The 14,904-nt window shown below is 48.8% G+C and overlaps 1 protein-coding gene across 3 annotated transcripts in view; it reads left to right on the top strand.

Moving 5' to 3' along the window:
* The window catches only part of MYH14 (myosin heavy chain 14), a 102,956-nt gene that overhangs the window by 72,333 nt on the left and 15,719 nt on the right, over positions 1-14,904 (top strand). For all 3 annotated transcript variants that reach the window (XM_037991975.2, XM_037991972.2, XM_037991974.2), the window contains 6 exons: positions 4,714-4,926; positions 7,686-7,898; positions 9,117-9,278; positions 10,341-10,469; positions 11,601-11,689; positions 11,934-12,057. In XM_037991975.2, the coding sequence (XP_037847903.1) occupies positions 4,714-4,926; positions 7,686-7,898; positions 9,117-9,278; positions 10,341-10,469; positions 11,601-11,689; positions 11,934-12,057 (930 nt within the window). The remainder of the gene's footprint in view (positions 1-4,713; positions 4,927-7,685; positions 7,899-9,116; positions 9,279-10,340; positions 10,470-11,600; positions 11,690-11,933; positions 12,058-14,904) is intronic.

Raw genomic sequence — 14,904 nt, 5'->3', positions numbered from 1 at the left:
GTAATCCCAGCACTTTGGGAGGCCAAGGTGGGCGGATTGCCTGAGCTCAGGAGTTCACGACCAGCCTGGGCAACACGGTGAAACCCCGTCTCTACTAAAATACAAAAAATTAGCTGGGCGCGATGGTGTGCGCCTATAGTCCCAGCTACTCAGGAGGCTGAGGCAGGAGAATTGCTTGAACCCGGGAGGTGGAGGTTGCGGTAAGCCGAGATCGCGCCACTGCACTCCGGCCTGGGCGACAGAGCAAGACTCTATCTCAAAAAAAAAATAATAAAAAATTTAAAAATTAAAAAAAATTGTCATTTCCCTGTAGGTGGTACAATATGTTTTTCTGGCTGACTTAGGATTTCTCTCTTATGCTTGGTTTTTAGCAGTTTGACTATGATATGCCCAGCTGTGGGTTTTTTGTATTTATCCTGCTTTAGATTCACTGTGCTTCCTGTAGCTGTGGGCTGATGTTTTTGATCAAATGTGGAAAATTTCAGCCATTATTTCTTCAAATATTTTTATCTCTCGCTCTCTCTCCTTCCCCTTCTTCTTGGACTCCAAATACATGTGGTTAGGTTATAATACTCTTCTACAGGTCATTGAGGCCTTATTAATTTTTTGCATCTTCTAGAATTTTATATAAATTATTTTCACATAAATCTCTTTTGGGATGGGCTTATTTTACTCAAAAAAAAATTTTTTTTTTTTTTGAGACAAAGTCTCGCTGTGTCATCAAGGCTGGAGTACAGTGGCACGATCTCAGCTCACTGCAACCTCCACCTCCCGGGTTCAAGCAATTCTCGTGCCTCAGCCTTCCAAGTAGCTGAGATTACGGGTGTGCACCACCATGCCTGGCTAATTTTTGTGTTTTTAGTAGAGACAAGGTTTCACCATGTTGGCAAGGCTGGTCTCGAACTCCTGGCTTCAGGTGATCCACCCACCTCGGCCTCCCAAAGTGCTGGGATTACAGGAGTGAGCTACCACACCTAGCCTCAAAATAATTATTTTGAGATCCACCCATATTTTTTTTTTTTTTTTTTTTTTTTTTGAGACGGAGTCTTGCTCTGTAGCCCAGGCTGGAGTGCAGTGGCCGGATCTCAGCTCACTGCAAGCTCCGCCTCCCGGGTTCACGCCATTCTCCTGCCTTAGCCTCCGGAGTAGCTGGGACTACAGGCGCCCGCCACCTCGCCCGGCTAGTTTTTTGTATTTTTAGTAGAGACGGGGTTTCACCGTGTTAGCCAGGATGGTCTCGATCTCCTGACCTCGTGATCCGCCCGTCTCGGCCTCCCAAAGTGCTGGGATTACAGGCTTGAGCCACCGCGCCCGGCCAGCCACCCATATTTTTGCGTATCAGTAATGTATTCCGTTTTTTGCTGCTCAGTATTATTCCTGTGGTATAGATCAGCCACATTTTGATATTCATTAACCTTTCAATGAACATTTGGGTTTTTTCCAGTTTGGAACTATTACGGATAAAGCCTTAGTCTTTCTCAAAGGTGGTTTTAATTAACATTTCCCTAATGACCAATGATGTTGAGCGTCTTTTCATATGCTTATTTGCCATCCACATATCTTATTTGCTGAAGCATCTGTTCAGATCTTTTGCCTGTTTGTTAATTAGGTTGTTTGTTTTCCTATTATTAAATTTTGAAAATTCTTTTTTTTTTTTTTGAGACAGAGTCTCGCTCTGTTGCCCAGGCTGAAGTGCAGTGGCACGCTGTCGGCTCACTGCAAGCTCCGCCTCCCGGGTTCACACCATTCTCCTGCCTCAGCCTCCCGAGTAGCTGGGACTACAGGCGCCCGCCACCATGCCCCGCTAATTTTTTGTATTTTTAGTGGAGATGGGGTTTCACCGTGTTAGCCAGGATGGTCTCGATCTCCTGACCTCGTGATCCGCCCGTCTCGGCCTCCCAAAGTGCTGGGATTACAGACGTGAGCCACCGCGCCCGGCCTGAATTTTGAAAATTCTTTACGGGCCAGGCATGGTGGGCTCGTGCCTGTAATCCCAGCACTTTGGGAGGCCAAGGCGGATGGATCACCTGAGGTCGGGAGTTTGAGACCAGCCTGACCAACATGGAGAAACCCCATCTCTACTAAAAATACAAAATTAGCCAGGTGTGGTGGCGCATGCCTGTAGTCCCAGCTACTTGGGAGGCTGAGGTAGAAGAATCGCTTGAACCTGGGAGGCGGAGGTTGTGGTGAGCCGAGATGGCGCCATTGCACTCCAGCCTGGTCAACAGAAGTGAAACTCCATCTCAAAAGAAAAGAAAAAAAAGAAAAGAAAAGAAATGGAAGGAAAAGAAAAGAAAAGAAAAGAAAAGAGTTCTTTATATATTTTGAATGCAAGTTCTTTATCAGATATATGCTCTGCAAATATTTTTGTCCAGTCTATGGCTTGTCTTTCCATTCTGTTAGTCTTTCAAAGAACAGAAGTTTTTAATTTTGTCCAATTTATCAATTTGTTATTTTATGGATTGTGCTGTTGGTATTGTATGTAAGAATTTTTTGCCTAACTCAAGGTCACAAAGGTTTTATCCTGTTTTTTTCTTTTTCTTTTTTTTTTTTTTTTTTTTTGAGACAGAGTCTTGCACTGTTGCCCAGGCTGGAGTGCAGTGGCACAATCTTGGCTCACTGCAACCTCTGCCTGCCTGGGTCAAGCAATTCCTCCTATCTCAGCCTCCCAAGTAGCTGGGATTACAGGCACGTGCTACCACATCCTGCTAATTTTTTGTTTTTGTTTTTGTTTTTGTATTTTTAGGAGAGACAGGGTTTCACTATGTTGGCCAGGCTGGTCTCAAACTCCTAACCTCGTGATCCATCTGCCTCAGCCTCCCAAAGTGCTGGGATTACAGGCATGAGCCACCGCACCTGGCCAATCCTGTTTTTTTTCTGGCAGTCCTCCAGTTAAAAGTTTACATTTAGGTCTGTGATCCATTCTGAGTTAATTTTTATATGTGATGCTATCATGCTCCATGTTAATTTTTGGTAATATAGATGTCCAAGTATTCCAACACCGTTTGCTTGTTCTCCACTGACTTGTTTTTGCATATCTATTGGAAGTCATTTTTCTTCTTCTTCTTATTTTTTTTTTTTTTTTTTTTAAGCAGAGTTTCGCTCTTGTTGCCCAGGTTGGAGTGCAGTGGTGTGATCTTGGCTCACTGCAACCTCTGCTTCCCAGGTTCAAACAATTCTCCCACCTCAGCCTCCCAAGTAGCTGGAATTATAAGTGTGTGCCACCACACCTGGCTAATTTTTGTATTTTTAGTAGAGACGGGGTTTCACCATGTTGGCCAGCTGGTCTCGAACTCTTGACCTTAGGTGATCTGCCCGCCTCAGCCTCCCAAAATGCTGGGATTACAAGCATGAGCCACTGCACCAGCCTTTTCTTCTTATTTGAAGTTGTTTTGCCGCTTCTAGTTCCTTTGCATTTCCATATGTGTTTTAGAATCAGTTTGTCAATTTCTACCCCAAAACAAAAAGCCTTCCGATTTGGAACTGTGTTGAATCTATACATCAGTTTGGGAAGAATTGACATCATAACAATGTTGAGTTTTCTCACTGAGGAAGATGGTATATATGTCCATTGAAATACCTTAGAAATGTTTTTTCGTTTTCAGTGTACATCTTTGACATCTTTTGCCAGATGTATTTCTAAGTATTTCATGGTTTTATGGCTATTTTGAGTGATGTTACTTTCATTTCCATATTTTATTGCTAGTATGTAGAAACACAATATATTGATCTTGTATCCTACAATCTTGGCTAAACTCACTTATTAGTGCTAACAGAGTTTTTATATATTTCGTTGGATTTTCCACATAGATGATCATGTTTTCTGTGAACAAAGGCAGTTTTACTTCTTTCTTTACTTTTTCTTTACCCTTCTAGGACTCAAATGCATGTATGTATGACTGCTTGGTACTTTTTTCAGGTTGTTAAAGTTCCATTAATTTTTGTTACAATCTTCTTTCTTTCTTTCTTTGCTCTGTTTGGATAATTTCTATTGACCTGTTTTCAAGTTTACTGATTCTTCTGATGTGTCCAGTCAGCTACTAATTTCATCCAATGACTTTTTTATTTCAGCTATTTCATTTTTCAATTCTAGCATTTCTATGTGGTTCTGTTTTACAGTTTCAAATCCCTCCTGAAATAACTCTGCCTCTTCACCCATTATATCTGCCTCGTTCTGAAACTCATCATGAAGTCCTTATGTGTACATTCTAATATGTAGGTCATCTGTGGGTCTGTTTGTATGAACTGATTTTTCTCTTCACCATGAGTCCTGTTCTCTTTTCTTCTTTGTATGTTTTATAAGTTTGTTTGCCAATTACTGTGTCTTAAAAAAACAGTAAAGGTTGAAGTTCATTTAAAATATATATATGTGTATATATATAATATATACACATATATAATACATATATATATATTTTTTTATATATATATATATATATTTTTTTTTTTCTACTGCCACTCTTAACAGGAAGGAATACCCTTTCTTCTGTTGAGCATAGAGAGTTAGGGACTGATCAGTTTGATCCATTCAAGAGTTGAGCTGGTTTGGGACACGGTTGCAACTTTAATCCCTCTACCTCCCTCTTGTGTCTCTGCCTTTGTCTGTCTCTTTCTCTCTCTTTCTCTGTTCCTGGCTGCTCCCTCTTCCCGTTCCCTTGTACACTCCTTTCAGCTAATCTATTTCCCCCCACCCCATCTCCCTAAAACTGGAAGCTTCTGGCAGAGGAGAAGGCAGCTGTACTTCGGGCAGTGGAGGAACGTGAGCGGGCCGAGGCAGAGGGCCGGGAGCGTGAGGCTCGGGCCCTGTCACTGACACGGGCACTGGAGGAGGAGCAGGAGGCACGTGAGGAGCTGGAGCGGCAGAACCGGGCCCTGCGGGCTGAGCTGGAGGCACTGCTGAGCAGCAAGGATGACGTCGGCAAGAGCGTGAGCAGGGCCCCCACTCCCCGGGACACACTGGGCGAGGGGAAGACACGTACAGGCATGTATGCTTTCACACATAGAACATGAAAACAACCAGCCATCAAAGTCATATATTCATGCACAAAGAGAACAAGAGGGCCGGGCATGGTGGCTCACTCCTATAATCCCAGCACTCCAGCACTTTGGGAGGCCAAGGCGGGTGGATCACCTGAGGTCAGGAGTTTGAGACCAGCCTGGCAAACATGGTGAAACCCCATCTCTACTAAAAATACAAAAATTAGCCAGGCATGGTGGCACATGCCTGTAATCCCAGCTACTTGGGAGGCTGAAACAGGAGAATCACTTGAATTCAGGAGGCAGAGGTTGCCGTGAGCCAAGATCATTCCACTGCACTCCAGCCTGGGTGACAGAGCGAGACTCTGTCTCAAAAAAAAAAAAAAAAAAAAGAACAAGAGGAGGACTGTTCACCAAACATTTGCATTCGTATACACACACACAGATACACACACACAGCGTGCAGAGAATCTTCCACCAAATATGTGTGCTCATGCACATGCGTAGAAAGTAAGGAGAGCCATTCACCAGAGGTAGGTCTTTGTGTAGACATTCACGGAACGTGAGGAGAATCTTTCATCCAGCACATGTGTTCACACACAGAACACGAGAGCTGCTCACAAAGCACACATGCTCACATTTGTGTATGTGGGATATGAGGAGAATCTTCTATTATTTGTTTTTGTTTGTTTTTTGTTTTGTTTTATTTTATTTTTGAGGTAAGGTCTTGCTCTGTTGCCCAGGCTGGAGGGCAGTGGTGCAATCATGGCATGTTACAACCTCAGTCTCCTAGGCTCAAGCAGTCCTCCTGCCTCAGCCTCCCAAGTAGCAGGGACTATAGATGCATTCCACTATACCTGGCTTTTTAAAAATTTTTTGTGGAGATGGGGTCTTGCTGTGTTGCCCAGGCTGATCCTGAACTCCTAGGCTCAAACAATCCTCCCACTTCGGCCTCCCAAAGCATTGGGATTACAGGCATGAGCCATTGTACCTTGCTGAGAATTTTCCATTAAATACACATATTCATGTGCATATGTACACATACAGCATGAGAAAACTACTCACCACACGTATATGTGAATGCTCAGAGAACATGAAGACAATTTACTACAACACACAGCCTGAGAACCACTCCCCAGACATGACTATGTGCATGCATACATACACAACACACACACACATGCACACACAGTGTGAGGACTCCCACTTTGCCTGCCACCAACCCCACTGTGCACACACAGACTCTCCCACCAAGCCTCTGTCTTCCCTGAACTCATATATCCCTCCAGGGCCTGTAGGGTGGTGCCCCAAGGCTGCTCCCAGGCTCTCCTCACCCAGCCAGTGTCCCAGCCTTCCAAGTGGTCAAAATGACCCACCACATCCTCCACTCCATCCTTCCTTCATTCATCCTCTAAATAAATTTATGGATCACACCCAGGGACACAGGCCACCCTCACTAATGATGGGAGGCACTGGCAGAATTTGTTGAGCTCCTGAACAGACGCCATCTCGACATCCTTATTTCTTTATTTTCCCACCAATGCGCTTCTAGGAGTCCAATGGATGAGGGCTTTATCTTCTCCACACACTTAGACATTGATCTGATTTTGCTTTTAGCCAGGCCTGGAGAGAGCCCTCTCTCCCTGACACAGACCTGGCCTGTGGCCCTAGGGATAATGGAGCTAAAACCTGGCTCTTTCTTGAGCCGTTAAGGTCTGTCCCTTGGGAAAAATGTCGTTATTTGTAGTGACTCCAAAGGCCCCTGTGGGAAACAGGATGTTGATGGGAAGAAAGTTTGATCCCTTCAAGTAAACAAAATAAATTGGCAACTACCAAATAGGAAGGGAGGCTAGAGGGCCCATTCCAAGGACTGAAAGTAGAAACTGTCAGTGAGCAGACTTGTCATGAGTATCATGTGGACAGTGGTGATCCACAGACATAGGCCCTTCTCTGTGGAACTCTCCATCCAGTGCAGGAGGCGGGTGTTGCACAAAAAGTCACCTAAGCAAATGTCAAATGACCACTGTGACTAGGGCTAGGTATGAGAGGGGCCCCAGTGCCAGGAGCATGGGTAGCAGAGAGGCCCTGATGGGTCAAGAGAGGCTTCCCTGAGGAGGTGATGGTTAAGTAAGGAGAGGAGTGAAGGGGGAGTCTCTGAAAATTCATAAGCCCAGCTCTATTTTCAGTGTTTGGGGTTTTAATTCATACCTCCCTGAAAGATCGGGGACCCTCCCAGAAAACCCAATACAAGTAGATAGTAGGTTAGTGACACCCTGGGGAGTCTGGCAGACACCAGCACTGATGACCGTGGAGCTATCTGCCTTTGACCCATTCACACAGGATTCCCGAAGATGAATTCCCAGTGAGTGAGCTCACAATGCAAAATTACAAAACTCAGAGGGAATAATCCACCATGAGTGAGAGCCAGCTGACCTAACAGATGCTTGTATTAGACTTTGAAGTGCTTCAGCGAATAGAATTATGAAGTATCAGTTATTCATGAAATACATTTTGGGATGATGCTGAATGAGACACCTAGGAAGGAGTCGCTCAGTAGATTTTGAATGGATGAATGAACAAACTAGGATGGGCACACTGACTTGCCACCTCCCCGTCCTCCATCAAAGCTTCCCCTACTCTACCTAGGCACCTAACCTCCTCTGCCTCAGTGACCCAAGTGCCCAGCAGCCACTCCCCCTCCCCACTAGGTGCATGAGCTGGAACGAGCCTGCCGGGTGGCAGAACAGGCAGCCAATGATCTGCGAGCACAGGTGACGGAACTGGAGGATGAGCTGACGGCAGCCGAGGATGCCAAGCTGCGTCTGGAGGTGACTGTGCAGGCTCTCAAGACTCAGCATGAGCGTGACCTGCAGGGCCGTGATGAGGCTGGTGAAGAGAGGCGGAGACAGCTGGCCAAGCAGGTATTGTCACACGGAAGGCCACAGGGTGCCGGTCCAGCTGGGGTATGCCATGGCGTGTACAGGCAGCAAGAAGGTCAGCAAGGCGTCTCCCCACCCACCACTCTGTCTCCCCCAACCCTTCCACTGCTCAGTGTCTCCCCACCCGCCTGCCACTCAGTGACTCCCCACCCGCCTGCCACTCAGTATTTCTACCAGTCTCTCCTGCCAGCCAAACCATCTTCCTCCCACAAAACCATCTTCCTATTCCCCAACCTGTTAACCTGCCATGACCCATTAACTCACACACATATCCTGTTGACCTGTTGCTGTACCCAATCATACATCCTCCATCTACCAAACAAACCATTCATCCATCCATCTGCCACCCCATCTATTCAACCACCCCAACCACCCACATACAGCCTCTCCCCCAACCAGTGCTAATACCCAGCCAATACCATGTCCAACTACTGCTCCATCCACCCAGTTACCCCCTTTCAACCCATCTCCTCTCCCCAACCCAACCCCTCCCCTATTTACCCAACCCCAGCCCCTCAGCACCCCCTGCTGACTCCACTCAGTCACTCACTCACTGACCTGCTCATCTGCCCTCCCCTCCATCCGTATCCTTCCCCAATCCAGTCAGTCATCGCTCCCTCGCTTCCTTGTTTATTCCATTGCTCTCTCCCCCCCTGCACCGTTCATTCATTACTCGTTCAGGAACTTCCCATGTCTTCCCTCTACTAGGTGGTGAGGGGCAGGGGCAGCTCTGGGTGTCATAAGACCCCTCTGGAGCCATGTGGGCAACAGACTTGGGGAAGAGGGTGCTAGAAGCTGGGGAGGCAGGGAAGAGAGGTGAACGGGTGACCTAAGGCCAGGCGTCTCCGTGGGGTTTTGTCTCCAGTAGCCCCTTTGACTTAGATGTGGCTGAGTGTCCAAGACTTGGCCCTGGAGGCACTGGGGAACCATGGGAGGGCTATGAGTAGGGTCAGCTCTGGAGACGTGTTGGAATGGGCTGGAGGGGAGAGATGAGAGGCTGGAAAGGAGGCTTAGGTGAGATGGGGGACTGAGCAGGGGCAGTGGAGATAGAGAGGGGACCAAGTAAGGAGAGTCAGGGGGTGAGAGGAACGGGGCTTGCAGCCCGGGCAGGAGCTCCAGGGTAGACATCCATGTCCCCAGCATGCAGAGGGAGGCTGGGTTTCCTGTCCCTGACCCAGTCCCTCCTGACCTCCTCTCCAGCTGAGAGATGCAGAGGTGGAGCGGGATGAGGAGCGGAAACAGCGCACTCTGGCCGTGGCTGCCCGCAAGAAGCTGGAGGGGGAGCTGGAGGAGCTGAAGGCTCAAATGGCCTCCGCCGGGCAGGGCAAGGAGGAGGCGGTGAAGCAGCTTCGCAAGATGCAGGTAAGGGTGGGGCGTGAGCTGTGCCAGGGAGGGGAGGCTTTGGTATCTTCAAGCCCCAACCATCACTCCAGGGTCTGAGGCCAGCTTGGACCCCTCCCTCTCAGCCCACAGGCAGCATCCACATGGGTCAGCACCTTTATAAACATCCATGCCCCAGAGGCTGGCTTCCTTCTTCTTATATTTCACATTTCTTTCATTTAGAATGCTGCACTTTTAAGCCAGATTTCCTCATTTTTTGTTTGTTTCTTTGTTTGTTTGTTCAGTTTTGTTTTGTTTTGTTTTTTTGACAGTCTCATTCTGTCGCCCAAGCTGCAGTGCAGTGATGTCTCGATCTCTTGGCCTCAAGTGATCCACCCGCCTCTGTGGTTTTTGCTTTTGAAGTGAAAATACCCTGTGGTTTTTTGGCCAGACACGGTGGCTCACACCTGTAATCCCAGCACTTTGGGAGGCCAAGGTCAGGAGTTCAATACCAGCCTGGCCAATATGGTGAAACCCCGTTTCTACTAAAAATACAAAAATTAGCCAGGCATGCATGGTGGTGGGCACCTGTGGTCCCAGCTACTCAGGAGGCTGAGGCAGGAGAATCGCTTGAACCTGGGAGGCAGAGGTTGCTGTGAGCTGAGATCCCACCACTGCACTCCAGCCTGGGTGACAGAGCAAGACTGTCTCAAAAAAGTAAAAATAGAAATAAAATAAATAAATCAACAGTAGGCAAACTAAGGCTCAGAGAGGGCCAGTGGCCGGCTCACGGTCACCCAGCAAGGATATGGCCAAGTTGTAATTCAGACCCACGTCTAACTTGAAGCCAGGCTCCATCAGGCTTCCAGCTGCCTTCTAGGCTCAGCCAGATCAACCTCTTCCCTTGAGGACCAGAATGGAGAGGCTGGCCCAAGGTCACACAGCAAGTGGCTTTATACACAGGAGCCCAGGTCTGCAGGGTTCGGAGAACTCCCTGCTTGTTCACGGGAGCTGAGGAGCCCCCGTCGACCTGGCAAGGGGGTGGAGGAGTTCCCTGTGCTGTGTGGCCAGGCTGAGCCCATCTACCTATTCCGTTCCACCCAGGCCCAGATGAAGGAGCTATGGCGGGAGGTGGAGGAGACACGCAGCTCCCGGGAGGAGATCTTCTCCCAGAATCGGGAAAGTGAAAAGCGCCTCAAGGGCCTGGAGGCTGAGGTGCTACGTCTGCAGGAGGTGAGGCTGGGGTGGGCTGGGCCCTGGGACAGGAAGCTGGGAGGTGTGCAGGGCTAACCTCAGGGCCCCTGGGGTATGATGCTGAGGAGGTGGGCAGGGCTAACCACAGGGTCCCTGGGTGTGAGCCTGGGGAGGTGGGCAGGGCTAACCACAGGGTCCCTGAGTGTGAGCCTGGGGAGGTGGGCGTGGCTAACCACAGGGTCCCTGGGTGTGAGCCTGGGGAGGTAGGCGGGGCTAACCACAGGGTCCCTGGGTGTGAGCCTGGGGAGGTGGGCGGGGCTAACCACAGGGTCCCTGGGTGTGAAGCTGGGGAGGTGGGCGGGGCTAACCACAGGGTCCCTGGGTGTGAAGCTGGGGAGGTGGGTGGGGCTAACCACAGGGTCCCTGGGTGTGAGCCTGGGGAGATAGGTGGGGCTAACCACAGGGTCCCTGGGTGTGAAGCTGGAGAGGTGGGCGGGGCTAACTACAGGGTCCCTGGGGTATGAGGCTGGGGAGGAGACGGAGGCTAACCACAGGGTCCCTGGGTGTGAGGCTTGGGAGGTGGATTGGGCTTACCATGTGGCCTCCAATGCCAGGCTAAGAGCAGGAATTTTGTCCTAGGGCACTAGGGAGCCATGGAAAGATCCAGAACAGAGGATGGGCAGGGTCAGCTTTGTAGCAGTTGAAATGGAGTGGGGAGATTGGAGATGCAAAGGCTGTGGGAGGGGGAGTGGGAATGGGGAGAGAAAGAGAGAGAACCCTCAGCCAGGGCCAAGCGGATGCAGAGGACAGAGAAAGCAGTGAGAAGGCAGGAGGGAGGAGGCTATGGTGAGGGGGCCGGAGGAGGGGAGGAGAGCACTGGGGGTCTGGCTCAGTGACTGGGGGACCCTGGAGGAGAGGCAGGTTTGAGAGGAGAACCTGTGTGCAGTAAAAGGTGGAGAGGGTGAGGGGCCTGGAGGTTGGGCTGCAAGAGGTCAGGGGCTCAGGAGACAGATTTAGGAGACATCTGTGGATGTCATTCCAGGGTTACCCAGGGACAGCATGAGAAAAGAGCCAAGAGACTTGAGGTGTGAGGGACAGAGAAGGGGTTAGACCCGTGCCCAGATTGCTTCTCCTCACCTCCACTGGCCACCCCTCTCTCTGTCATCACAGGAACTGGCCGCCTCAGACCGTGCTCGGCGGCAGGCCCAGCAGGACCGGGATGAGATGGCAGATGAGGTGGCCAATGGCAACCTTAGCAAGTAAGTGCCCTGAGGGTGTGGAGGCTGAGGTGCTGCATCTGCAGGAGGTGAAGCTGGGGTAGGCTGGAGCTGGCTGAGCTCTGGCACAGGAAGCTGGGAGGTCGGCAGGGTTAACCTAGGGACCCCTGGGCTGTGAGGCTGGGGAGGAGGGTGGGGCCAACCACAGGGTCCTATAGTGTTACAGGCAAGGTACCCTCCTCTGACTGTCCTGTCCTGTCATCCCCACCCCTTCCTGTCTCCCTAGGGCAGCCATTCTGGAGGAGAAGCGTCAGCTGGAGGGGCGCCTGGGGCAGTTGGAGGAAGAGCTGGAGGAGGAGCAGAGCAACTCGGAGCTGCTCAATGACCGCTACCGCAAGCTGCTCCTGCAGGTGAGTGCGATTGACCACCCCCACCAGCCTCAGTCCTTATTGACCTGGGACTGTAACCTTCAGTCCTCTTATTCAACAAATATAGAAAGGGGATATTTGAGTTGGGTTTTGAAGGTTGAATAGGAGTTCTTAAAAGGGTGGAAAGGCATGATTCACTTGTATTTCTGAGGGGTTTCTTCAGGGCTGGATCCAAAGATGAATTACATGGGGTTTTTGTCCTATGAAGTTCTCTGGAGGAAACAGACATGGGACTATGTTGTCACATTATAGGCCAGCAGGTGTGATCATGGAAGTCTGAGCCCAGTATAGAGAGATAAAGGACTTTCTGCAGGAGTCGTAAGAAAACATTTGGAAAAAGAGACATTTGGCTGGGAGTTTTAAAGCATAAGTTGGAGTTCAGCAGAGGGAGAAAAGCATGTTTTCATTTGTATATTTATTTATAAAAATTTTCTGAGGATTCTGGCGGCCCAGATCCTATTCTGGGTTATGCTGGGGACCTGGAGATGGATAATAGTAAGTCTCCGCCCTCAAACACATCTTAGTCTAAAGGAGGAAACAGACCATCCCAATACAGAGATACAAGTGAAAATGGAGGAAACAAGGGCACTGTGGGAACCTAGAAGGGACTACGGACCTAGCCTGGAGGATAGAGGCCATCAGAGAAGGCTTCCTGGTGGAGGTGATGCTTTGAGAGATCTTAAAGGAAGTGTAGGAGTTTGCCAAGAAGACAACAGAGCGATGGGATTTCCAAGGACAAACTAACATCTGCATTCTTCATTAAGTTTTTTCTTTTTCTTTTTCTTTTTTTCTTTGTTTTTTTGAGATGGAGCCTTGCTCTGTTGCCCAGGCTGGAGTGCAGTGGTGCGATCTCGGCTCACTGCAACCTCTGCCTCCCAGGTTTAAGCGATTCTCCTGATTCTCTAATTTTCTCTACAAAAAATGTAAAAATTAGCCAGGCACAGTGGTGCATGCCTGTAGTCCAACAACCTGGGAGGCTGAGGAGGGAGGATCACTTGAGCCTGGGAGATGGAGGCTGCAGCGAGCTATGATTGTGCCACTGCACTCTAGCCTGGGTGACTGGATGACAGAGTGAGACCCTGTCTCAAAAAAAAAAAAAGGTAATAATTATATGCTCGGCCGGGCGCGGTGGCTCAAGCCTGTAATCCCAGCACTTTGGGAGGCCGAGACGGGTGGATCACGAGGTCAGGAGATCGAGACCATCCTGGCTAACACAGTGAAACCCCGTCTCTACTAAAAATACAAAAAACTAGCTGGGTGAGGTGGCGGGCGCCTGTAGTCCCAGCTACTTGGGAGGCTGAGGCAGGAGAATGGCGTGAACCCGGGAGGCGGAGCTTGCAGTGAGCTGAGATCCGGCCACTGCACTCCAGCCTGGGGGACAGAGCGAGACTCTGTCTCAAAAAAAAAAAAAAAAAAAAAAATTAAATGCTCAACAGTTATGTGTAGTAAGACTACTTTTTAAATGGAGAGAATGGGGAAAATATGCAAAAAAGTTTTAACCTACTTTCATTAATTGATAGTATTAGCCTTGTTTTTCTGAGACATTGAGTTTATAATGTGGGATAAAGTAAATGATCAAAGATGGATACTCTGTCATCTACAACCTCCTTGACATTAGGGTACTCAGCGCCAAAGAACCTTGTTATAGTTGTCCTACAGAAGAGATTAAGTTTTTAAAAAAAAAAAAAAAACAGACCAGGTGTGGCCACACACAGTGAGACTCCGTCTCAAAAAAAAAAAAAAAAAAGAAATAAAAAGAGAAAGAAAAGAAATTATGTTTAGCTGGGTGCAGTGGGTCACACCTGGAATCCCAGCACTTTTGGTGGATTTCTTTTAGCCTAGGAGCTCAAGACCAGCTTGGATGACGTGGCAAAACTGCCTCCCTACACAAAATTTAAAAAATTAGCCAGGTATGGTAGCACACACTTATAGTCCCAGCTACCCAGGAGGCTGAGTTGGGAGGATCACCTGAGCGCAGGGAGATTGAAGCTGCAGTGAGCCATGATTGTACCCCTGCACTCCAGCCTGGGCAACATAGTGAGACCCTGTCTCAAAAAGAAAAGTGATAAATTATGTTTAAAAAATAGTTTAAGCCAGGCACAGTGGCTCACGCCTGTAAACCTAGCACTTTGGGAAGCTGAGGCAGAGAATTGTTTGAACCCAGGAGGCAGAGGTTGCGGTGAGCCAGGATCATACCACTGCACTCCAGCCTGGGCGACAGAGCGAGGCTTCATCTCAAAAAAAAAAAAAAGTTTAAAAACAAAACTAAGCAAATCTGTAGTTCTCAATTTGACGTTATATTCACATGAACTGGTGATGTACTTTTTTTTTTTTTTTTTTTTTTTTTTTTTTTTTGAGAGGGAGTCTTGCTGTATCACCCAGGCTGGAGTGCAGTGGCGCGATCTCGTCTCACTGCAAGCTCTGCCTCCCGGGTTCACGCCATTCTCCTGCCTCAGACTCCCGAGTAACTGGGACTACAGGCACCCACCACCACGCCCGGATAATTTTTGTATGTTTTAGTAGAGACAGAGTTTCACTGTGTTAGCCAGGATGGTCTCAATCTCCTGACCTCGTGATCCGCCCGCCTCGGCCTCCCAAAGTGCTGGGATTACAGGCGTGAGCCACCGCGCCTGGCCAACTGGTGATGTATTTTATACAGATCCAGTCTCTCTGACCACCCAAAAGGCCTAGAAACAGGTAACCTAGTAGCAATGAGTATCCCTGTGTCCACGTTGTGATCTGGAAATGCTGTTTCCCTGTAAAAGAAACAGGCTGGCTGGGCACGGTGGCTCACACTTGTAATCCCAGCTCTTTGGAAGGCTGAGGCAG

Source organism: Chlorocebus sabaeus, chromosome 6, assembly GCF_047675955.1.
Source record: "Chlorocebus sabaeus isolate Y175 chromosome 6, mChlSab1.0.hap1, whole genome shotgun sequence".
Classification (NCBI taxonomy): Eukaryota; Metazoa; Chordata; class Mammalia; order Primates; family Cercopithecidae; genus Chlorocebus; species Chlorocebus sabaeus.
This window is presented reverse-complemented; position numbering and strand designations above follow the sequence as displayed.